At 52.9% G+C, this 25,436-nt stretch overlaps 1 protein-coding gene and 1 long non-coding RNA gene across 2 annotated transcripts in view; both read left to right on the top strand.

Moving 5' to 3' along the window:
* The first annotated feature begins 762 nt into the window (after nt 1–762).
* The window catches only part of RAPGEF1 (Rap guanine nucleotide exchange factor 1), a 131,020-nt gene continuing 106,346 nt past the window's right edge, over nt 763–25,436 (top strand). Inside the window, exon 1 of the mRNA XM_040631355.1 lies at nt 763–845. Coding sequence (XP_040487289.1) covers nt 785–845 — 61 coding nt within the window. The 5' untranslated portion in view covers nt 763–784. The remainder of the gene's footprint in view (nt 846–25,436) is intronic.
* On the top strand, nt 5,800–8,014 carry LOC121103117. Its single transcript, XR_005835290.1, has 2 exons — nt 5,800–7,151; nt 7,355–8,014. It is a non-coding gene; the product is annotated as an uncharacterized LOC121103117 (long non-coding RNA).

Genomic DNA, 25,436 nt, shown 5'->3' with positions numbered 1-25,436 from the left:
TGTCAGGGGGGCGTGTCAGGCTCTGGGCAAGGGAGAACACTGCACTCTGGGTTGGAGATGTCAGTCCCCCGCCCTGGCGCGAAGACTCCAGGCCAGCAGGGAATGCTGTATCTCGGGTAGTAGGGTCAGGGGCTGAGAGGGTACTGAGACCTGGTCGGGGGCGTCATTCCCAGACTCTGGCGAGGAGATTCTGGCCTGCAGAGGGCTCTGAGTCCCACATGATGGGGCAGGGGGCCACTGAGTCCTGGTTGGGGTCAGTCTCAGGCGTCAGTATGGAGTCCCGGTGGCCGCGGACAAGGGTGCGGGCGCGGGTCGGTCCCTCGCCCTGGCGCGGAGACTCCGGGCCGGCAGGGGGCGCTGCGTCCCAGACTGGGGGCGGGAGGGGGCGTGGGCTCCGGCCGGCTCCGGGCCGGCAGGGGGCGCTGGGCTCGCGGCGGCGTGGCGGGCGCCCGGCAGGTGGCGCTCTGGCCGCGGCCGAGGCGGCCGAGTGCGCTTCTGTGGAGGCGGCGGCGGCGGCGGCGGCGCAGCGGCGCGGCGCTGCGGCCGGCTCACGGGGCCCGTGGAAGCGGCGCAGCGGCGGCAGCCGCAGCGGAGGAGGCGGAGCGGCGGCGGTCGGCGGCGGGAGCGGCGCCCCGGGCGGGCGGAGCGCGCTGCTGGCCGAGCGCACAGGCCGCGGCCCGCGGAGCCCGCCATGCCGGCGCGGGTCTGAGGCGCGGCGAGCCAGGGCCGAGGCGAGCGGCGGCCGCGCCGGCCTGTGGCCCCGCAGCGGCCGGGCCCGGGCCCCATGAGCGGCGGCCTCGGCCTCCGGCGCAGCCCGGAAATGTCCGGCAAGCTCGAGAAAGCAGGTGAGGATAGGCGCGCGGGCCGCGGCGGGCGGCGGGCGCGGGCGGTAGGACGAGCCGCCGCCCAGGCCTGTGGCCCCGCCGCCCCGCGAGGGCCGCCTCGGCGGCCGCCTGCTCGCGCTCCCGGGGCCGGCGGGGCCGGCGGGGCGGCGGGTTCGGTCCCGCGGGGCGGCGGGCGCGGGCGGCGGACGGGAGCCCGGCCGCGCGGCTGCCGTGCACGGTGGACGGAGCTGAGCCCTACAAGGTGTCACTTCTCCTGCGCCCCGAGTGTAAATGGAACCAGAAGTAGCCACTTGGCTGGCAGCGGAGGAAGCGGGCAGGATGTGTCTGGGCGCCTTCGGGGCTCGCTCGCCTTCCCCTCCGGCGTCGAGCCGAGCTCTGGAAGCAGGGCCCCGGGGAGCCTGTGGCTTTGGGGGCGAGGATAACCTCATCTCTTTGTGTGTTCCTAGAAATCTCGGAGAGCTGCCTTCCGATTACCGGGCTTTGAAAGCCCACGCTGGGAATGGAGTCCCCAAAGACTCCGTTAGGGCTGATGCCTCCGGCGGGGGCCGGGAGCGTCTCTAGCCAGAGACACCCTGCAGGGTGAATCCCCGGTGAGATGGGCGGGCAGGCCAGGGCTCCTGTGCGGGGTGGGGGACACCGTTGCTGGGTAGAGCCAACTTAGCTTGGCGGCCGACTTGTGCAAGGCAGAGTTTTAGGGGCTGCAGGGGGGCAGGGGGCATTGATTTTGGAAGTTGCTCGTGCTTGCCAGGTGGACCCGGGATACTCTTCTGAGATGGGCCTCAGGAGTGGGCTCAGAGGCAGCCGGGGACTTGCAGGCTGCGGTTGAAGCACAGGAAGGAAATTTCTGTAGCCTTTATTGAGGGTTTTCTATATATCCGGGGCCGGGCTGAGCACCTTACATGTGTTGCTTGGTAAATCCTTGCAGGTTCTCCGTAAGAGAGGTTTTGATCCTGGTGTTACAGGCTCCGGTGGGGGGCAGTGAGTTCCTGCAGGCCACCCAGCCAGAGGGCAGCGCGCAGAGGGACTGGAAGCCTGGCTCCCTTCCTCAGGGGCAGGGCCGTGGGTTTCAGGGCTGTTCCTTGGGTATTTTTCTCAGTTTTTCAGTCAGGGCCGTGCCCAGTGACCACGAGCTGCTTCTCTGCCCACGTGCCAACCCAGAAATATCTTGGGTTAATTTGGGCAGCATTTCTCAGAAACTCCGTGAATAGTGTCTCAGAATGGTGCTGTCGGGGAGGTTGGATTGTTTGTTTTACATATAACGGTAACGGGGTTTTCTTTGATTATAAGGGTACGTTCGTTGTCAAAAACGTGAAAGTTGTGGCAAAGTAAAAAGGAGCTGAAAGCACCTGTCATCCCCATGAGCTGCTTGCCACAGCTCAGACCGCTCGGGTGAGATGAGTCCGCGGGTGTTCTCGGTTAGCTGGAGCAGGGAGGCCCCAGGCCAGAGCGCTTCAGCGTAGGTTCTCCCTTGGCCTTCTCTGGGCGCCTCCTCGTGCTGGGGGCTGCAGCAGGTGCAAACACCAGTAAGTGCCTGCTTCAGAGAGGCTTGTCTGCGGCCGGGCGAGCCGGACCCAGCCTAGCACCCGACTCCCAGGCCACCTGCAATGCACTGTGACAGGGGTCCGGGCCTGGGCACAGGGAACGGGGGCTTCATCGGCAAGGCAATGGGGGCAGCCTTTTGTGCTAGGCTCCGAGGAGAGGGTAAGGGGTCCCCGGGTGGAGTGGAGACGGGAGAGGGCAGAGTGGAAGCGGCTGACCGGGGGCTGTGGGAGACTCCGGAGGCAAATGCATCGGTGAGAGGCAGCGAAGCAAGCGGGCTCTGAGGTTGGCAAGACCAGGGCTGGCTCTCGGTGTGGAGCCAGCAAGAAGTCCATCCTTGCGGTATAAGGCCTTTGGCTGTGATTCCCACGCAGTCGTCGGGAGATGAGGACACTCCCGGAATGAAGGGTACGTCTTCCTGGTGGTTTCTGCTGATCATTGTAGGTGGAGTTCCCTTTGCATTTCGGTGAGATTTCTGCTGGAGTTTTCTAAACAGACCTCCTACTCTTAAGTCACCAGCAGAGTGTTTCATTCAAAGGAAAGGTCCTTAGGTGAAGCAGGGGACTCCTGTTAGCAAGTGAACCGTCTGGTAAGTTACGGAGCCTGATAGCGAGTGGGCGATCATTGTCAGCCTCTGGGGGAGATCTTGCGTCTGTCCTGCTGCTCTTCAGTATACTTACTTCTTCATTCACAGTGCCTGGCTGTGGGAGGGGTCTTGCACGCTGTCTTCCTCTGAGAGCCTGCCATTTCTTAGGGACCTAGAAAGGCAGGCCTCAGTTCATGCTGTCCCTGGTGATCTCTATTCCAAGCCCCATGCAGGATCAAGACAGTCTGGGTTCCAGATGGTGGCAGAGGGTCAGCTTGCTGGCTGGTTGGGGCCCGTCCTGTGAGGCTTGGTGGAGGAGGGTTGAAATTGGAGGATTTAGGACGAAGGCCAAGGGGGAAGCTGATGGATCAGGGAGCTCCCTGGGGTGAGCTTGTGGGTAGGCCTGGCAAAGAGAAGGGGTTCTTCCCTAGGAGCTAAGAGGGACCTGTTTTGAAAGACCCCACTGGCAGGAGATGTGTGTAGCCCCTCCAAGGCCACTTTGGGGGCACCAGTGACCATGGTTTTGGTCGTGCACTCAGGTGTGATGGGTCTCATTTTGTTGATGCTTACTTCCAACAAACACATTGCGTGTGGACAGTTGGAAGTTCCCTAGTGTTTCTGGAGCTTAAGTGCCTCTCTTGCCTGTGAGCGGAAGTAGCAAACTGGTGGCTCCTGGCTGGGTTCAGTCCATAGATGTGTTGTTTTCGATTGATGGCCAGTATTTAAAAAATCAGGAAATCACTCACATATCTCAGATGTCTGATTCTCTTGAAAAGCTAGAAGCCCTGGTAACCCTGAGGCCTTGTTTCCTTCAAGGTCCCAGGGGCGGGGCACCCACCACTCCCGCTGCCGGCCATGGCTCTGATTGCTATATCCCACTTGGGCTCTTGACATTTGAGTCTGCATCCCCTTCCTTGGAGAAACCATTTGTTTGCTTTTCCTCTAGACTTTGAAATCTTTGCCCCGTTCCTTCATTGATTCCTTGCTCGGTCCCTCCATTCAGGACTGACTGTGCGCCAGCTCTGTCAGGCTCCGCACCAGGCTCTGGGGATGTAGCGTTGACCTCAGCAGACACCGCGGTGTAACCCAGGCACCGGCTCTGGCAGTGTGGGGAGCCCTGGGGACCTTAGGAAGGGTCCTATCAGATTGGTGGTCGGGGTGGGGGTCAGGGAGCCAGCTTCGTGAGGAATTGAGATTCAGGGTGGGACTCGGAGGGTGAGTCGAGTTAGCGGGGCACAGCGGAGGGATGGGAAAGAAAACGGCTTGTTATACTCACCGTGCTCATCAGTCTGTCGTCCTCATTCATACATTCGTTCCTTCATCACATGGCTTATCCAGCATGTCCTAAGGGCCTAGACCTCTTCTGGTCCTTGGAATACAACAAAGATCTCTGCCTCCTGGGCCTTACCTTCTAACTGGGGCAGACAGAGTAGACATCGCGAAGGTGGAAATCATGCAGGTTTTTTGTTTTTGGTTTTAATTCACTTTCCCTGGTCTGTGTTCCCAGTAGACCAGTCCGTCTAGGAGTTTTATCACTCACCGCACCCCTGGCCGGCTCTGAAGGCTCCCCGTGACCCCGAGCTGTTCACTGGGCTGCCATGGCGGCAGGCTGACCCGTGCAACGCCTAAGGACAGAATAACTTTGCTGTCTCGGACTCACGTGTACGTGTTGCAAATGTGTGAAGAGGCTTTTATTAAAAAGCAGATTGTCTGCTGACTGCTGTCACAGTAACTCTCTGTCGTTAAGTATTTTTGGAACAGAGGGAAAATGCAAGTGCTGTCACAATGAGGCTGTAGACTTTTTTGGCCCCGGAAAGAGCCCTTGTACATCAGCAGTCACTGTATTTTGATCAATTTTAAACTTCTTCCAAATTTCACACTACCTTTTTTCCCACAATTAACAGTCTTTGTGGTCCAAATGAATCCAGTCAACGAATAACAGCATTTTTATGGCCCCTGGTAGTCCTTCGTTCACTCACACATGCGACACTTACGGAGTCCCTCCTTGTTGGCAAACAGCGCGACGCCTCACAGTGGCAGAGTCCTCAGGAGACCGGCCCTTCCAGGGTCACAGTCCAAAAGTAACATCAGAATGGTTTTGGGCATCTCCGCAGTGTCCCGTGGTTTTGAGAATGCGTGGAGAGCCCGCCTCATTTGACTCCATCCTCAGGACCAGCCCGGGGGCGGGAGCAGGGCTGGTCACGTCCATTTGGCACCTGAGGGCGACGGAGATCCAGGGACGTTTGGCCGCTTGCGCAGGGCTGCAGCTCCTTGCAGTGAAGCGGGGACCCGCCCCCGGTGGTCTCGGCCACCCTTCTGCCTTCACGGGGCGCCGCTTAGGGGCTCCGCGGGCTGGACACACAGCACTTAACGTCTTGATTCTCGGTCGTGTTCCTACGTTTCTTTCCTGATCTTAACCAAAGCGGGGGGTCCTCCGCTCAGTGAAGGCAGGCCCAAGGCAGCCTTCAGGCCGCGCGTGAGACTGACGATACCAGCAGCGTCAGCAGTCCTGCACGGAGACGAACGTTGCACGGAATTCGCCGCAGCAGCCCCAGAGGTTTGCTGGTCTCGGAGCAGCTGTTGGCAGAGGTGGTTTGAATGGGATTCCTTGTAGCCGACAGACCTGATAGAGGCCTGTAAAGATGAGTCATGTGTGAGCTTGCAGAAAAATCATTTCCCAAATTAGCCCGGTTGGAGGATGCCTGGAGCACGGGGCCGGGTCTCACCTCCGGCCAGCTGGCTGTGTTCCCCGTTGCCATAATAAGATGACGCACTGGAAAGAGCGGGGCCGGTAGCCCCGCCCGAGCAGCCTCCGACCCGGCGCCGCGCTGCTGGGACAGGTGTTCCTCCGCTTCGTCACCCACCTTGCCCCCAAGGCTCTTTTGTGATTCAAAAACAAAACCCACAGTTTGTGAGTCATTAAGGGATCTGTGATCTTAGTTTCTGGCAATTTGTTTCAGGCCATTTCACGAAAAATCGGAGGCCCATCATTGTGACCATGGGCAGCTCTTTCCNTTTTCTGGGTCTCATTTTCTCGGTCAGTGCTCTGAAAGGGCGGGACTTTGACATGAGAGCTTCCCTGGTTTGCTTGAAAGCAGCAGGTCGTTTTCTGCACAGAAGAGGGCCATTGAATAATGGGTAATGGGGAGCCACTTGGAGGACAGCGAATCCTTCTTGCTCAGCTGTGGCCTCGAGGACCCTCCTTGAGTCCCCTACCAAACAGTGTGAAAACCCACTTCCTGCATGTGCTGGGCCTGCCCTACCAAGACCAGCTTCCTCCGGACTCCTGCCTTCTCGTCCTCTAGCAGGTAATAAATCCCATGGGAAGGCCCCAAATAAACACTTGGGCAGAAGGGTACTGTTTAGCTCATTCAGAAACCAGAGCTTTGCTTTCCTTCCTGAAAGTTAAAAATTAACAAATATAGTCTTGACTAGACCATTAGCTTCTTGAGGGAGTGTGCCCGTCTGGTCCACCACGGGCTTGCCATCGCTGTGCCTAGAACGTAGAAGGTGCTCGGTAACTACTTACTAGAAGAATGAGGGGGTTTAGTTTTTAACGATTTTATTTACTTGACAGAGAGAGAGCACAGGCAGGCAGAGCGGCAGGCAGAGGGAGAGGCAGGCTCCCTGCGGAGCAGAGTCTGACGCGGGGCTCGATTCCAGGACCTTGAGATCATGACCCGAGCCGAAGGCAGACGCTTCGCTGACGGAGCCAGCCAGGCGCCCCGAAAGTACCTTTAAACGGAGCTGCTTCTGGGTTTTGAGTTGCCGGTTAGGATGCTTCTCGGTGAATTCGTGGGACCAATAATCTGACCGGGATCTGCAGGTGGTTGGGGCTTTGTGTTAACCATGTCCAGCTGTTTTCGTGCAGTTTCCTGAGAGCTCGCGGCGAGGCTGAGGTCAGAGCCCCAGAACACAGAAAGCCGTGCGACGCGGCGAGAGACGGCGCCTGTCGCAAGGCCGGCGCGGGCCGTGGATGCGCAGGGACAGAGCGCTCTCAGGCAGGGCTCGCGCGTCCCACCGTCGTGACCCTGCCTTTCACTGACCAACCGCTGGTCTACAGGGGTTCCGCTCCGCCCGCAGCGAGGCCACCTGAGAGTCCCTGTGCCCGTGGTGCCTTTTCTCCCTTGGCCTCCGAGTGCTCCTTCGGACACGCCGCCGGCACCGTCGTTCTGTTGACGGTACGCGCCCCGTGACGGGGTAGGAGAGGTGGGCTGGCGGGCTTCTCCAGGCCCCCCCTTTCTTCTTTGTCAAGGGACGTAGGCAGAGTCTCTCGTGTCACCTCCTCTGTGGGCAGAGGTGTAGCAGAGAGATGTACCTACTGGACTGAGAGCCTGCGATCTGACGGCCACCGTTCCTCTTTCTCCTGACCATTTTCTTCCAGGCTGCCGCCCAGAGACGGATGATGGTTCTCTGAACCAGAGTCCTGACCTGCAGCGCGGACTGCGTCTTCCTGCGATACGGTGACTGTCTCTCCACGGCGTAGACCCTCTGTTCTCAGTAGTTCCTTACAGGTGACCTTTCTCCTCGCTTTTCACGGGCTTGCCGGTCCCACAGTCGTTTCACTGCAAATGAGGTTTTGTGATCGGGAAACTCTGCCCCCGTTTTAAAGCACAGAAGACACGGAGCCGTCGAGCACCGGCTGGCGTGTGCTGCCTCCCAGGCTGGGAGACTGAGTGCGGCGTTCAGGCATTTGCTTTCTGGCTTTTCAGAAATGCGTGCCATCGGCCTGAACTTGACACACGTGGCTCCCAGCTGCAGCCGCACTGTGGAGAATGGCAGCCCGCCCGTGGCCTCCCTGAGTGGACGCGTGACGCTGGCTGCCTTGGGGAGAAGGTCGGTGCGGACGTAGAATGGAAGTCCGCCGGCCGGTGGAAGGGGATGGGTCCGAACTGCCGAGTAGTTGGCCCCAAACAAGCAAACAAAAACACCAGAACTTGTGTTTGAAACAATGGTTGTGTCTATTTGCTGGTTGTGGATAATCACATGTGCCCCTCTCCTCCATGCGACTGCTTGGGAATAAATAGATGGATGATTGTACGTGGCTCACGGAACTGGCTCCTCTCAGCGCCTCCTCTCAGTAATAAATGCAGAGAATAGTAGCGGCTCACTTTCATTTAGCACTTACACGTTGCCCGTACCAGGCTGTGTGCTGCGCGTGTTACACGCGTGGTCCCTTTAATCCTTACAGAGGGGCTTCTCATTCTGCAGACGGGGGCACGGAGACACAGAGCTTTTCGTTTGTGCGTGGGATCCTGAGATCCAGAATAGCCGAGACTTGCCCGTGGTCACGTGTTGAGTGGGGACCTCAGCCCATAGGACTAATTCCCATTTATCTATTTTCATTGGCTGTGACGACATGATTCTCTTGACTGTTGTGACTTGGGTAGAAATGAGCCTCCACATTTCCAGGGACCCCTCTGCTGCGGAGGCAGCCGCTACACCAAAAGGGCCGCTAGATAAGGCTGGAGGGGATGTCGGAGGAGACAGTGGATCTGGCTCTCCTGCTCCAGCTCACCAGGGGGCCAGGAAAGCCAAGCTGGGTGACCTGGGGCAAATGGCGTAATTTTTCCACGCTTCTGGCTCCCCTGTTGCAACCTGATGGGGTGGACAGACCCGTCTCAGAAGGCTGTCTAATGCTGATTCCTTGTGAGCCCTCGTCTGCCGTATAAAGGGGGAGTTGGATGTATTTTGGGTTGTTTAGTTGGTTTTTAACGACACTGATGTCGCGGGACACTTAACTGTCATCACAATAAAACTTACATAATCCTTTATAGCTTTCAAAACACTCCTGTAGACATGAGGGGTCTTTTGCTGTTGTTTTGGGTTTTGTTCTTTTGTTTGGTTGTGATAAAGTGTTGGAGTCATGGCATCTTTCTCCGTGCAGGGGGACAAAAGCTCACAGCCGCTGGTACTTCCTGTGTGCAGGGCACTGTGCTAGGAGCTTTACCTTTAGAGAGTGTGATTTTATTAGTTCTGTTTTTAGGAAGAGCGAAATGGCAGGCATTGTGCCCATTTGACAGTGGAAGAAAGGGAGGCAGCCGGGTGAGAAGTGACTCGCTGAGGTCACGTGCTGAGTGAGCAGCAGAGCCACTGGGGACTGTAGTGGGGACTGGGGGTTTCTCTCGCTGCTTCTCTTCCCCTCCTCTCAGTGTGTCCCGCGGGTCAGGGCCTCATGCTGGTCCCCTGCAGAGCCATGGGGAGGCCGGCGTGGAGCCGCCCTCGTGTCTTTTGTTTGGTGTCCCCTGGGGCTTTTCAGCCTCTCTGAGGACCGTGAAGGTGTGTCTGCATCTGTCTGCAGCGTTTGGAAGCAGCTTCTGGTTTCTCTGAGGTGACTTAAAAAGTGAATTTGCTAAAACCGTTGTCCGGGAATCTGCTTTGGCTGTGCCGCCCAGTGCGGGGAGGCCCTTCCTTGAAACAGCTGCACCCCGGCGTCCGCCCCGCTCTGCCTCAGTGGCTCCGTGCGCGCTGAGGGCCAGGTGGCCTGCCGGGCAGGGAAGGGTGCTGAGAAGATCAGACGCATCCGTGTCCTTCGGGAGCTGGCAGGGAGGCCGCCTGTGCTGTGTGCGGGAGACTTGGTGAGGAGGCTCTCCCCCATGGGAAGCGGCGTGAGCCTGGGCTGGGGGTCAGGACACCTGCCTCCCTGGCCCCGGCCCTGCCTGCAAGCACCGGATCCGTGCCCCTCGGAGCCCTCCCCGTCCGCGAAAGGAGAGGCTGGACTCCGTGTGGAATGGTGGTGGAGGCACGGGCCTCCGAGTCCTAGAGCCGCGGATTTGGACCCAGCTGTCCCAGAGGGTGGTTGTGGGGTCTTGGACGAGTCGCTTTCCTGCGTACATCTCAGTTCTGTTATCTGTAAAATGGAGAAAATCACCACCGTGCCTACCTTACGGTCCTGCGGGAGGAGTAAATGAGGTGAGGCACGTAAAGCGTAGTGCTCGTAGACACTAGCTTTTGTTCTTCCCGAATATCCGCTTCTTCTCTAAAATGACAGTTTCTTCAAAAAAAAAAAAAAAAAGATCATATGTAAGTGAAATTCAGACCTCCATGCTCACAGAAGATGGAGAGGTCTTTGGCTATTGAGGTATTTCCTCCCAGGGTGTCCCTCCCTCCCTCTCTCTCTCTCTCTCTTTTTTTACATTTGAGAAAGCTGAATTCCAGGGAATAGATTTTTATAACTAAGTAATATCCACAAATGTCATTTATAGGAGGAATAGATGGCGTTTCAGTTCAGCTACACGTGGCCACAGCACATGTGGGTAGATTGAGGCAAGGCCTGATTATATTCCGTCTTAAGTGTCTCTGGAAGGAATAGGCCCATCCTCACGGGTGGCAGCTTATCTCAGAGTCAGAGCAGGGTGGATTACCTGCAGGTGTATCTTTGCTTCATCCCAAGAGACGCCGCCTCAGTTTCTCCTTGCAGGGGTGACACTCAGGATTCATTAAACCATCTTTGTTCAGCTCTGAAGGTGAAATGATCACGGTGTGGTGCTTTTGTCTTGTGACAGTTAAAATGCCCCACGCCATATAAGTCACTTACACATTGCGCAGAATGCTGCAAGCGGGTGATTTCATACCCTTTATTTTTCCTCCTTGATAAATTTTCGCCATGAGGGTGAATTGAGAAATCCTAGTGTATTGTTCTGAGTCTTCCCTCCCCTGTACTCCCCTGGGCGTCTGTGACAGGTGAGAGGAACTGTGCGTAGTCTCCGTGCACGGTTGTCAGCATAGCTCGCTCTAAGCACAGGGCTGTTAGCAGAGAACCCAGAGACCAGTCAACCCTTTTCCCTTTCTTTAATCACTGGGTCCTCGAGCTACAGAACCTCTCACTTAATTAGCATAGCCACGCTAATTCGTGCTCCTGCCTCGGCTTGTCAGGAGTGCCTTACAAATATTAATTCTCTGAGCTCATCAGAAAACCAAAGGCACAGATCAAAAGCGTGCTTTCTTGCATGCTCTGTCCTTGTTTTTTCTGTTCGTTGGGAGCTGTCTCTGTTAATTACCTTAAATGTGCAGGGTTGTAGAATGCAGTTTTTATATTGGACCGAGATAGGAATTGGGCTGGGGACCTGGCCCACATTTCAGCCCTGTGTCGCAGGGAAGCCCAAAGTTCCCTGGTTCCAGCTTGGCTGGTGAAATACACGTACCAGTGAGGAAATTGTGTGGACCGAAATCACCGTGGGGAGCATGTCACTAGGAATGCTTGGAACTGTGGCATCTTCGGGAGATGGAGAGAGAACTGGCCTGAGTGTCTGGCACTGCCACCGGCCTGCTGTGCCCTGTGGGGCAAGCCACCATCCCTCCCTGGACCTGGCAACTGGAGCAGCGATGCCTGAGTTTTTTAAGATCATTAAGTCCTACTAAGGATCTGGTGGGAGCGCTTTAGACCCGGTGCCCAGGGAGAAAGATTCATCTGTGTGCGGACATGGTTCTACCCACTCTAAATTCCAGCTCCTGTAGGAGAGATAATAATTAGCAAACACTCCACGTCTTGGAAAGCTTGACTGAAATCTCAGGTAGCCAAAATAATCAGAGTTTCCGCTAGAGCAGTCAGACCTGGGTTCAAATGATAGTTAGTAATTACATATTCCTGGAGTTTTGTGACGGTTCCATGAGATGACGCCTGTAAGCGGCTTCAGCATAATATCTGTGTGGATAAATGGAGAAACCCTTTTGCCTTCTGCATGAAAACTTTTTTTTTTTTTAATTTACATGCAGTGAAACTGACCTCCTTTTCAAGGGTGTACAGTGCTGAGCTTTACCTCGTCTCTGCGTCTGTGTAACCACCACCACAGTCAGGGTTCAGACCAGTTCCATCTGCTGTCCCTCTGTGGTCAGACCCTTCCCTCACCCCCGACTGCCAGCAGCCATCAGTCTGTTTTCCATCCCTGTAGTTTTGGTTTTGTTTTTGTTTTAAGATTTTATTTATTTATTGTACACAGAGGGTACAAGCAGGGGGAACAGCAGAGGGAGAGGGAGAAGCAGGTTCCCTGCTGGGCAAGGAGCCTGATGCAGGGCTCAATCCCAGGACCCCGGGACCATGACCCGAGCCGAAGGCAGCCGCCCAACCAACTGAGCCACCCAGGCGCCTCTTCCAACCCTGTGGTTTTGCCTTTTCCAGAATATCACATAGTATGTAACTTCGGACGTTGGCTTATTTTACTCACTGTAGTGCCTCTGAGATTCAGGAAGTTGTTTTCTCATCAGTAGGTTATCCCTTTTGATAGCCGAGTAGTATTCCATTGTATGTGTGTTGTCAGTGTTTCTCTACTTAGAATTTGACCTTGGTTAACTCGCTCTGTTTTCTGGAGATAGATAAAGATGGTATTTCACCCACAAAAATCAAGCAACCCAATTACAAAACTTGAGTAGACATCTCCAAAGAAGATACACAGATGGCCAATAAGCCATGGAAAGGTGCTCAGCTCATCAATCATTAGGGAGATGTGGATCAAAACCACAGGTGCCACCTCACCCCATTTAACACGGCTGCTTTCAAAAGAAAAACCAGGAAATAACAAGTGTTGGTGAGGATGTGTAGAGACTGGAGCCGTTGGTGCAGGCTGCCATCCTTCCACACGCACAGCTCCGGAGGCAGACCTCTGACCCTCGCTCTAGGGCTTGATGAGGCCCCTCCTACCTTGGGTCCAAGGCGCCCTGTCACTCTAGCTTTTGCCCTTCCTGTGGCATAGTAGCCATAGAAATGACATAAGAGACCACACGGAGAGGGGAAGGCCCTGAGACGACATGGAGGACAAGAAGGGACCTAGTTACCACCAAGAACCTGGTGAACCCATCGCAGATGAGGGGACCAGTCATTGAGGAAAGAAGCCATCTAGGTTGTTCCAACCATCTGAGCAGTTCCTCATTACCTAGAATAGAGTTCCAGATCCTCTGAGGCTCACCTGTCATTTAATCCAGCCATTGCTGCCCAGATCAGTTCTGCATAGGCGCCGACCGGCTGCACACAGGGGTCTCTGGGCCCCTCTCCTGGGCCGCTCTTTAATGCTGCAGTGTGGGAGACCGTAGAAATCTGCTTGGCACGCACAACCCAGAAGTGCCAGGGACTTAAAACTCTTTGAGGCAAACTTTGACCAGTGGAGATGAGAACCAGTGGACAACTGCCTCCTCTTTCATCCTCAGATCAACAATCTGAAGACAGGGTACCTGCAGCTTCTCAGAAGGTCTGTGGGATTAAGGAACAGATTTTTTTTTTTTTTAAGTGGAGCCCAACGGGGTCCGGAGGGCTTGAACTCATGACCCTGAGATCAGGATCTGAGCTGAAATCAAGAGTCGGACGCTTAACTCACTGAGCCACCCAGGGGCCCCAGGAACAGATCTTTGATCATGCCTCCTTTGCTTCCATGTGCCTCATTCCTGCCCTGAGATCACACTCTGCCACTCGTCAGTAGTGTTTGCACATTGAAAAAGGACAGAAAGAAAGAAATCGGAACCATTGTGCACTCTTGATGGGAATGTAAAATGGTACAGTTGCTATGGAAAACAGTATGGCAGTTCCGCAAGAAATTAAAAATAGAATTACCATATGATCCAGCAATGCTACTTCTGAGTATGTAGCCAAAAGAATAAAAACAGGATCTCAAAAACATGTTTGTACACCCAGGTTCATAGCAGCATTGTTCACCGTAGCCCAAAGATGGAAGCAACCAGGTGCCTGCTGATGGATGGATGGATAAAGTGCCTTACAAAGGAAGGAGATTCTGATACATGCCTCACCATGGGTGAACCTTGAGGACATCATGGCCAGATGAAATGTGCCAGTCACAAAGGACAAATCCTGTAGGATTCCACCAGTACAAGATACCTACGAGTAATCAAAATCATAGAAACAGGAAATAAGTAGAATGGCGGTTGCAGAGGCTGGGGGAAGGGAGAATGGGGAATTATTGGTTAACAATTAATGTTTAAGTTCAGTTTTGTAAGACGAAAAGAATGACGTGGCTAGATGGTGGTGATAGTACGCGAGAGTGTGATTATGCCTGTTATTGTTGAACCGTGCACTTAAGAATGGTTAAGATGGCCGGCGCCGGGGGGGCTCAGTTGTTCAGTGTCTGCCTTCGGCTCCGGTCACGATCCCAGGATTCTGGGATCGAGCCCCACATCGGGCTCCGTGCTCAGCGGGGAGCCTGCTTCTGCCTCTCCCTCTGCCTGCTGCTCCCCCTGCTGTGCACGTGCGCGCGCACTCTCTCTCTCTGTCAAATAAATAAAATCTTTTTAAAAAATGGCTAAGATGGTAAGTTTTATGTTACACATAATTTTGCCACAACTTATAAAAAATTACATAATTTTAACATATTTCTCAGTATTTATTTACATCATTTACAATCATTTAATCTTAAATGTCTTTATAAATTATATTAAGACTAAAACCACTGTGGCATATGACAGCTGTATTACTGGGTATCAGTGATTGTGGTAAAAATGACTTCTGGTGTAATTGATCGCATCTGAGCTAGGAGGAACAAGAGATAGTCTGTGAGCGCTGGTGGGATACCATACTTTGGGCTTCCCTGAGTGCAGCGACTCGTGTTATTGGGAGTGTCCCTGAGGAGACCTGTGTGATTTTGAGATGTTGGTTCCTATGGGGCAGGCAGCTTTTAAGCCAGGGTGGATCTTGTACCCCCCCGAATCTTGTTGCCTCGGACCTGAGTCTCTCAGCTGCGCTGGGCTCCTTCAAGGACCCTCACAGAGGGTACTGTCCAGTGCTGCCCCCTGGCACCCTTTCGTTCCCACCCTCCATCTATCTGAATAGACCAGTGCCAAGCGTGGCCAGTGGAGGTCCAGGGAGCCGGAACGTCTGGTTTTGCCCCCGAGCCTGGTGGGGGTTGTAGACCGGCACATGGTGAGCGCTTAGTGCCCGTCAGCTCTTGATAAGGACTCTCACGCTCCCCCGTGGCTTCCATCTGAGACTGCCTAGTTACCATTGTCGGCTCGTACTCTGAGTTGACAACACAGATGGCATCTACTCCAGCACCGTTTGGCAGGATTCCAGGCTATTGGCCCCATTCATGAGAAGGTATCACCGACCTGGCGGGGAGGGGAGGATGATCTATGGAGAAGCAAGGTCAGGGCTTTCTCCAGGAATTTTCAGGCCAGGCAGACGCTGTTAGGTGAAATGGTGCCCTCATTTAGGAGTGCCACCTTGAGTTGCCGTGACGGGGTCTCTGGTCCCATGAGTATCATTGAGTCTTTGTGAATCTGGGTTGATGGGCAGTTACTGTGTTGTTTTGATACCGTGGCACCAACACATATAAGACGTGATTGATTTAGTAACATTTCTTGGGAAACAAAGAAAAAATACATTAGCAAGATAGATTATAAAAGCACACCCTGATTTCAAAAGTTCAGTTGTGAAGAAATACACATCTTAGATTCAGGGAAATACAGTGTGAAGCACTGACTCATTCTTTCTGCTGGTTTCTTGAGCACCTACTGTCTACAGTTCGTGGCAGTAGATGCTGGGGCTCCTGCCCTCATGGGCTCACTGCAGCTGGTTCAGCCTCCCCCTGCAGTCAGCACCTAGCCTTTGATGGAGGAGTCAGACTCCGGAGCTTATCAATGTAGCTCTGTTCTAGTCTCACCGTTAGGTGTCTGGACACCAGAGGAAAATTACTTTGAGGGTCACTGTGCGCATGTCGACTGTGACAGATGGGGTGATGATCATGCACTCCGGCTTACACCTGCTGTCCTGGCATAGTTATTAATAACACCCTCCCTGTCACTCTCAAAAGTGTCCTGGTTTGGATGGGAAAACACCGAGGGAGGCATCATTTACAACTGCTGAGTTCCACATTCGTGTTGGAGAGGGTCTTGGTTTACAGGGAGAGAACGATTTCAAAACTAGGGTCTGTTCCAACACAGGATCAAGCCCAGAGAAGCCACGGGAGGGTCAGCTGAATTTGGTTTGGGTCCCATTCTCCCTGTGGGCATCTGCCACTTCATATGTTCCAGTCACTCAACTCATGGAAGCATCAAAATCTGGGACAATTTGGTTCAGAAAACAATAAACATGTACATACAACAATCAGAATGTGTTTTCGTCATGAAAATTAGGTTAACCCGATCTTAAATTCATATTCTTTGGAACGGCTAGAAAGGGTATTAGTGTTTGTGTCAAACCTTACCGGGGAAGTTGGAAAAATAATTATGTAGCAACCCTAGTCTAGGTTAAGTTGGGGGATTTTGTTTTCTGTGTTGCTATAGAAAGGAGTATGGGGATTGAATTTTTATAAGAAGTTTCATTTTTATTCAAGTGGTATATTTGACGTTTAAGGAAAACAGCTGGAAAGACAGGAGGCTTGGCGTTTATGATAAATCGGTAACTTGCAGCCTTTATGTGAGCAGGTATTGATGGCAGGGTCCTCTGGGGCCGGGTGGTCCCTGTCCTGAGGACCTAGTGGTCTCCCAAAATGTTGCCCACCTTCGTAGTGGGTCTGAGACTTTAGCACCTGGAGGTGTTGGGCTCCAACCCCCAGTTTCTGATTCACTTTAGGTCTGGAGTTGGGCTGCGAATTGGCATCTCTGACGTGTTCCCTGGTGATAGTGCTGCTGCCGGTAGGGTGGATAAGTGGGGGACACTCTCTGGAATCACTGCTTACAGTCAAGTATGGGAGGACAGAAGGGGTCTCAGGAATTGGGCCTAACATGTTGTCCTCAGAATAGTAGGGGATTGAGGAGGTAAGAGAGAATTTCTGGGTGCTGATGCCAGGAGCCTCGCGGCACACACATTTAACCATCTCGACAGCACTGCTGGGAGGTGGTAGTGGCCTCATTATACAGACGAGAAAGTGAGGCCCAGAAAGGTGTGTGGGACTTGCCCAGCTGGCATGTGGGAGAGCTGGGCTGAAGCTGCTGCTTGGTACCGAAACCCTTACAAAATGAGTAAGCGTCAAAGGCATCAGAGAGTGAAGATGATTCTAGTAATACAAGCACGAGTGAACAGCAAGAGAAATATCGTGTTAACACCAACTTCTACTTGGCAGTCCGTGCTTTTGTCCACAGTGTTAGGAGGTAAACAGCAGTGGTCTAATTAGTTCTGACAAAATGGCCAGAAGATTGGCAGTGGTGAAGAAACGCTTTGATGAGTCTCACACTAAATGGATATTGTGCCTCGGAATATTAGCTAATTAATTAGGTTGATGTATTAGTCATCATTAGCCAGACATTTTATTTTATTTATTTATTTTTAAAGATTTTATTTATTTATTTGACGGAGAGAGAGACAGCCAGCGAGAGAGAGAACACAAGCAGGGGGAGTGGGAGAGGAAGAAGCAGGCTCCCAGCGGAGGAGCTTGATGTGGGGCCCGATCCCAGGGATCCAGGATCACGCCCTGAGCCGAAGGCAGACGCTTAACGACTGTGCCCCCCAGGCGCCCCTGGCCAGACATTTTAAAACTGCACATCTGGAACTTGAAGACCAAACGCAAAAATTTAAATGATGTTTGAAGTCACCCAGCGTTCACTTTAGGACTTTAAACACATGGTGGTAAATGTTTCCAAGCTACTGCTGAATTGTCTCACTGTATACATGTGTCCTAGTAACATGAAGACACGCCCATCCAGCCCTCCTTCTCTGGAGCTCTTCCAAATTCAATTTGGAATGTTCTGGGCCTGAGTCCTCTGATTTCTTCCTCAGCAGTCTTAGACCCATGTCTTTAAGTGCCATCTAAATACTGGTCATTTCCAAAATGTCTATTTCTAGCCCCAAACCCTCCCCTGAATGCAGACTGCCCACTTCCTACCCTCGGATATCTTGCAGGGGTTTGGATGTAACGTGCATGGACCGGAGCTCAGAGCTCATGGTTCTCCACTTCACCTCCTGCCTGCCTGGCTCCTCCTGGGGTGCCCATGACCATAAATAATGCCATTTTGACCTGTTTGTTCAGGCTCGGAAATCTTGGAATCCTCCCTGACTCCTGTCCCAATCCACGTCCACTGCTTCCGTAAGTCCTCTCGGCTTGCTTTTGATGTACCCGCCTCCTCTCTGCTGCTTACTCGGGGCCACCCCTGTCTCTGCTGGACCGCCGAGGCCCCTCCTAACTGGCTTCTTGGTTTCCGCTCCTGCCTCACGATCGTCCAGTGCGTGTTCAACTGCCAGAGCGTTCGTCGGATCAGATCAGGCCTGTTCACGGTTGTCCAATAGCTTCCTCTCACGTCGTGAGGTCAGTGCGCAGCGCTTACCAGGGCCTGTGGCCCCCTAGCCTCGGGCCCCTGAGCAGGCTTTTGAGCTTTTCCTTCACGTGTTCCCGGAATATGCCAAGTAGACGCCTGCCTCGGGGCCTTTGCACTCACTGTTCATTTCCCAGGGTCGCGTGGGGTGCCTCCCGAGAGCCCGTGGTCGGCAGCCGTGTCCAAAGGCGGCGTCTGTCATTCGCTGGCTCTGTGCCTTGCAGAGTTGCTCCCCTGTCCTCTTAAAATCCGGTTTCTCGTTGGAGAAGCGGAGCCGGCGTGTTTGGGTCGCTGTGCCTTCCTGACAGGAAGCGCTTAGACCTGACGGGCCGAGGAACCCCGCGCTGCTCTGTGTGTGTGTGTGTGTGTGTGTGTGTGTGTCCTGACTCCCTCCAGCTCTTGTTTGCCTGTCACTCAGAGGGCCCTCTGACGGCGGGGGCCGGGGTATCTCTCCCGTCACTGTCTCCTCACTGCCCCTCAGCCGGCCTCTTCTTTTCCTTTCCTTTCACGGCCGCACTGGTTTGCGGCTTGGTGGTGATCTTTTCCCTCGTTGGGAGGTCGGCTCCTGTCAGGCGCTGTTTCCCCAGAGCCAGAGGGTGCCTGGCCTAGAGCTGACGCTCTCTGATTTCCGTCGGATGAGTGGCTAAAGGCCCGTGTTGGGCGTGGGCTCAGCCTCTCGCTGGAGAGGGGTGTGCTTCTGGAAGAGCTGGGAGAGCGTGACTACGGCTGACTCTCGCGTGCCCATCCGGCTCAGGGTAGAGGCCGCGGCGAGTCAGTTGCTTGGTCAAGTTGGGTGACTGTCCCTGGAAGTCAGGAGTCGTCGAGGGCCGGAGGCGGCAGATCCTGGAGGCTTGGAGGGCCCGCGCAAGGGGCGGGAGCCTTTCCACGGCGAGGGCTTTGCCTCTTCTGCTGCTGTCGTCGTCTAAGCGAAGCAGAGATCGTGGGACCCCGTTGTGGTTGCCCACTGAGAGTCTGCTGGATGCTGACTGTTAGGGTTCCGTTGCTTAGCCGGAGAGGAAGGAGGTGAGGTACAGCGCCGGCAGGCAGGGTGGGTTTGGGCGTGGTATTGAGTCCTTGGCCAAAGTAAAGGCCCCGTAGTGGGGAATGTGGGGGCCAGGTCATTTGGGGGTCACACTCCGCAAGGCCTCGAACACCAGTCCAGGCACTTGAGATTTCCTCCTGTAGGTATTCTGGGAAGCATCAAAAATTTAAGCAGTGTTCTCCACACGTATTTAGACTTTTCCTGAGTATTCCAAATATCCCGAAATAAGTGGCAGAGAGGAAAATTACTATTGTTCACTTAAAAAAATAGTTTGTCTCAATTCCCAGTGGAATTACACAATTAGGGGTGTGGGCTTTCTCCCTTTCGTGTCTGTGGACTAGATTTTATTCCCGGCCCAATCCTGACTTTGAAGAACAACAGATGGACAGCTTCTTGAGAAGGCCGGGTGCTGGGTTAGCAGTGAGGGGCCTGCCGTGACGGCCCTTTCCGTGGTGGCTCAGCAGGCCTCCCTAAGGTCCTCAGAACCCGCGTGGCTATCTCAGGACGCCTGGGAGCCAGAGGTTCTGACCCCCTGTATTTCGCAGATTAGGTTAGACCCGGAGAGAGGTGGGGCCGCCGACTTGACGGTTCATTTCTGTGGAGTGTCACTTCTAGGCCTGCCCGGACAGAAACAAAGCAGCCTTGTTTTGGATACAGTATCAATATTCAGGGAGGTTTAGTACTTTGTTGTTGTTGACACACCCCTGCCAGAAATAAGGCAGTGGCTAGATGTGGAAAAACACCAGACTGGGAGTCTGTGATTTGAGTTCTCTGCCTGTCTGTGAAACCTTGGGGAAATGTCTCCCTCTGTGGATCTCAGTTTCCTCATTTTGGAATGTGAGGGTTGGACCGACTTTGTGCTTCTTAACCTTTGGAACTTTTTTTGTTTTTGTTATTGTTTTTGAGAGAAGGAGATCACGAGGAGGGGGAGGAACAGAGGGAGGGGAAGAGAGAATCCCAAGCGGACTCCCCGCTGAGCACAGAGCCCGAAGCAGGGCTCCATCTCACGGCCCTGAGATCGGGACCTGAGCCAAAACCAAGAATCTCATGCTTAACCGATGCCACCACCCAGGCGCCCCTTAGCCTGTGGGACCCTTTGAGACTTTGATGAAATCCGTGGACTCTTCTTCCCCCGAACTGAACGCTCGTGGTTTGGCCAACACTTTAGGAACCCCCTGAAGCTCATGAGATGACCTCCGAGGCCCTGCCCCAGCTGACCCCCATTCTACCTTCCCCTGTTCGTGTACCTCCGCCTACAGTGGGGCCTTTGCACGTGCTGCTCTGCACAGAACGCTCTTCACCCCTTTGCTTGGTCATCGCCTGCTCATCCTCTGAGTCTCACCCTTCCCTGACCTCCCAGATTAGATTAGGTTGCCCTGCTAGACCTGTTTCCCTTACCCTGAACTTCCCCGCTCTGATCACAGTGGTAACTAAGTGAGCCCTCGCACGTGTCATCTGGCTGTCCCTGAGCTCGGTGTTGGTATTGACTGGGTGAATCCCTGAGGTCCCTCTGGCCGTGACATTCTGTGACTGATCTGTGAATACGGGAGTGTGTCATAAGAAAATGCCAGTCTGTGCTTCCTGTGACACACAGCACAAGACGGGCCTTTGCCTTGCGTGGTTTCCTCTGGGGCTGGACAGGGAAGTCGCTTCAAAGCAGGGCCTAGAGGTCTCAGAAGACTGGCTCCCAGACTTTCTGCCTTAGTGCTCTGCTGGGCCTGACCTCCAGGCTGGTCATTCCCCTTTGTTTATGTCCTGGACTGAGCTGGAACTCCCACTTGGAACCTTCCCACAGTGCTTGGCGCTTCCTCGTATTGTTGTATTTTTCTCCAGAGGGGAAGTGACCAACATCAGACTTTCCTCCTAGCAGACAAAGTCCATGTACAAAGCCTCGAGTCAGCTGTTGGGCACCTGCCTCTGTCTCCTTGCCTCTTGGGGGAGGTGAATGTGTGTGGTACAGCAATCACTTGCTTTTCCCATGACTTCTCTCTTAGTTTCCCTCAAGAAGTGATCAGTGCCCTGTAGGACTCCCTGGCTCAGGCTCTTTCTGAATCCAGTAGTGTGTTGTACGGAGGGGAGGGTTCTCTGTAAAATGTCTCATTCGGAACTTCGGTCGTCGCATATTACCTCCTGGATTAGGTCACTTTCCACAATTGGAATGTGATTCTGATGGTACTGATGTTGTAAATGAAACTTTATTTATACTAAAGGAATGAGTTGTTTACCAGAATATTGCAGCAGATCTTACTCTGATATGGGGGGAAAAATCCCTTGTGAGGGTAAATAATTTTTCTTTAGAGCTGGATGTTTACAGATAATAAAATAATAAAAACAGCGAGAGTAGCTATTCTTTAAGAATGTCTGCTATGTGCCAGGCACTTCTTCAATATCATATTTAACCTTTAAACTGCCCTATGAAGTAGGCAGCGTAATTGTACACGTGTTACGTAAGTGAAAGAAATCAGGTCCAGAGAGGTTAAGCTCCTGTCCCAAAGTTGCCCAGCCGGGAAGTGCCCACAGAGACTCAGACGCGGCCAGCCTCCCTCCAGGGCCAGCACCTTCCCCCTGCTCTCCTACCTGCTATAGTCGTGAGGAAATGGGTGGCGGCTTTCCTCGCCAAGGATAAAAAGGGCGCTCGATCCAGCCGGCTCACCAGCTGCGTAGCCTTGATCCCCCTCGGCCCCCTCTGTAGAAGAGGGGAGGAGTTTGGTGGGCCTTGCCCTTCTGTGAGTGATGTGAGTGGTAGTGATGCCTCAAGGAGTGTAACGTAACACGTGGCCACGTAGGGTGTGAGTCTATGCGGTACATACGCCCACGGCACGCTTGAAGCATTAATGCGAAACACGGGACCACAGCATGTTGGCCGCACCGTGAGCGTTCTGCTTCTGCTGGCGCTTCATTGTCGATCCATCTCATCTTTTAGAGTCCCATGTTGTCTCCCTAATGTGTGGACTGGAGATGGGTCACTTGCCACATTCGTAACAGTGCTTTCATGAGAAAATGCATGTCAAGTTAGAAACAGTTGATGTACCGATGAACCTTACAAATGAACTAGAACTTTCCTTGCGAGAACAGCATTGAAATGAGGACCCTGTGGTTCAGCTGCTTCTCAAGTAATCATGGCCTTCGCAGATGATTCAAATGTAAACTTTCTGGGGGCAGGTAAAGGTAAGTACAATAGCCTGCTCTTAAGAATTCCTCGCTAAATCTCAGCTTGGAAAACGTTTCTCACAGCACACCCTGAATTGGTCCATTTCTAGCTTTCAGCTCTCTGACCACCTGAGTCCCCACTCCTCCCCCAAGGAAAGGCGGCATTGGAAGTGTTTGGAAACGCAGCTCACTCTGAGGCCGCTCCTGTGCCGATGAGTAATAGTGTCAAAGGAAGGCCGAGGAAGAGCTTCCTAATATAGACGGCCGGGGACGGGGACCCACCCGTAGGGCGATAGCAAGCCTTTTCTTCTGGCTTCCTCCCTGGGAGTGAAGGGAATTTGAAAGGCAGGAGGCAGGGACCTCTCCGAGCAGAATTCAGGTTTTTCTTGGAAGGGTTTGCCAGGGCTTGCTGCTGCTGGGTAATTGGGATGTGGGAGAGATGAAATCCCCTTTCAGCCAGAGCCTCGGTCCTTACTCACTGTTCAGCAAAGATACCCAGGCTTGGAAGGACCCTGGGAGCCCCTGACTTTAGAATGGGCAATGCTGCTGAGAAACAGAAGCCTCGGAAACGAAGCCGTCTGTGCCCCTGGAAGCAAGGTAAGCAGGCCCTGGGCTTTGTCTCCAGAAGGAAGGAGGCAGCCTTGCATTGGGATATTTTGGCTCAGAACCAAAGCTGGAACTGCTCGGGGAACACCTTCCATGCCAGAAAGCTCTGCAGGTCAGCGTAGTTTAAAGAAAATGAACATACAGCTCGCCCAAGGAATAAAATGATCCGTGTCTCAGTGTGATATCGCAGCTCGGCTGAGAATGAAGTTTGGCTCGAGGTTTGTGCGCGGTGCGGCATGTGTCCGTTGATTGAAACTTTTCAGCTTTAAAAAATACTCCAAATAAAAATTTTGATATCCAAGAATTTGAATCTTTTGTAACAGTTTGGTGAGAGAATGTTATTAATGGCTTTTAAATATATAGCATCTTTCTTCCAAAGAATTCAGAGTGCTTTCTGTAAGAAGTCTCATGTTTACCCATCCTAGATGCCCATGATGCTGGCCAGCGTCCACTGACACCGACACCAACACCTGCTCTGTGTCTCTCAAGGGCTTGCGTTAGTGTCAGTTTGGGGAGGTGGAAGCCAGTGGGACCACAGGCACTGCCATGGCACTCTTGAAACTGGGGGCCCGTTTAACCGTGTCCCAGGGCAGTTTGGTCTTCCAGAGCACCCCGCTGCCCTTTCACTGTCATCAACCCCGCAGAGCAGCTGTTGGCTTTCAGGACTTCAGGTCTTGGCTCTTTTACCTCCGCTTGCCACATTTAACAGTGGAGCTAGCAAGACAGCCTGATTGCAACTGTGTATATGGGTGTGCGTTTACGCAGAAAATATAGCTTGGAAGAAAACGCAGGAAATCTTAACAGCAGTTGTTTTTGGTGGTCCAGTTATGGGTATTTTTTTTTTTTAAGGGAAAAGTAGGTGGGCTGCTAATTTCATGTCAAGTTCCTGTGCCTCTGACTTGCCATCAGTCGTTGTCTCCCATGTTACTGTGAACCAAGCACCCCCCAGCGGTCTTTGATTGGGTCCTGGTTTGAACAAAACAGTGATAAGGATATCTGAGGGACCGTTCAGAAAATTTGATATGAACTGGATAGTAGATGATATCTGGGGACTGTTGCTAATTTTATTATGTGCGATAATGGTCATGAGTCATGCAGGAGAATGTCCTTCTTTGAACAGTCATGCTAAAGTATTTAGGGGTTAAGATTATACTGTCTGTAATTTTACTCCAAAATGGTTCAGGTGAATGAGTGCCTACATACATACAGAGAAACAAAATAGGGTAAGGTTAATAAGCGTCAGAATCCAGGTAATGGATGTATGAGGTTGGTTATACTTTCTTTAATGTATTTTTACTAATGGGGGGGACATTAAAATAAATGGTTGCTTGTTGCATCGTAGTACTGTATCCTTCAGAATAGGTCTTAGCTTAAGACGATGGTTATCTACGGGGGTGGGTCACGATCCAGCACCCTTAGTGCCACGTGGGCTGGTATCTCTGGCCACCAATAAGAAAATCGTCATAAGAATCTGGTAACTCAGAAGCACCAACTTATTATAACAGGAATTTAATATATTTACTTTCAGATAGTCTCTGGTTTTCCTTAGAAAAATGTATAAGAGTTAAAACTTCTTGAAATTTCCATTGGAAGCAGCTGCGTTTACAGACACAATTAAAGCCCGCCTCTGTGTTTTAGTTTGCAGTTTGTGCATTCGTGTTCAGTAGTTTCAACGAGAGGAGTTGTGGGAGCATGGTGACTGATAGCAGGCATTGCAGGGTCCACAGTTGGGGTAAAAGAAAGAACAGCTCCCTGCCTTGATTTCTAAGTCTGTGTGGATCCCGGTGACCAGGAGTACGGCTTGGCCAGTGTCAGGATTCGTTTGTTTGTTTGTTTGTGCAGATTAGACCCTGCGATAGCAGTTTGTCTCCCTAATCCAGAGTCCAGTGAGGCCCCGCCACGCCACGGACCCACGGTAGCAAGGGTGTGGAGCGGTCTTTCCTAGTTTCTCTGTTTGCCTCTGTCTTTAAGGGTTGTTGATGTTTTAGAAATAGGATTTTAGAGCAGTATTTAGGAACCAGATTTAGTGAATCCCAGACATCACTGTGACCCTGATCTGAGTACATTTTCCATAGTCCACACTCAACATGACTGTAAAATCTCAGTGTGTGACTGATGACTCCAGGCTCCAAGGCAAAAACACATGGTGTCAGTGTCTGCATTTTGGGGCAGGTGAACGGGAATCCCATCTTTGTGTGCATTTGATACAGACAGCTCAGGCTGCCCCTGACTTCTCCATCTGTCTGTTGCCCTGTAGTGGCAGGGGCTCCTGGGAATACAGACTTCAACCAGAGCCAGATATTTGTGATTAGGAAGGTCAAGCCCAGAATACATTCCGAGAGCAAATTTAAAGGAAATCGTTATCTGCCCTTTAGGTCATTTACATTTCTGTTTCCAGGTTGTGTGCCTGGAAAGTTGAAAAATTAAAGTGACAATACTAGTTCAAGAACCATAAATCTTATCACCTCTGCCAGCTGTCCCC

This window comes from Ursus maritimus, unplaced genomic scaffold, assembly GCF_017311325.1.
Source record: "Ursus maritimus isolate PB19 unplaced genomic scaffold, ASM1731132v1 scaffold_17, whole genome shotgun sequence".
Classification (NCBI taxonomy): Eukaryota; Metazoa; Chordata; class Mammalia; order Carnivora; family Ursidae; genus Ursus; species Ursus maritimus.
This window is presented reverse-complemented; position numbering and strand designations above follow the sequence as displayed.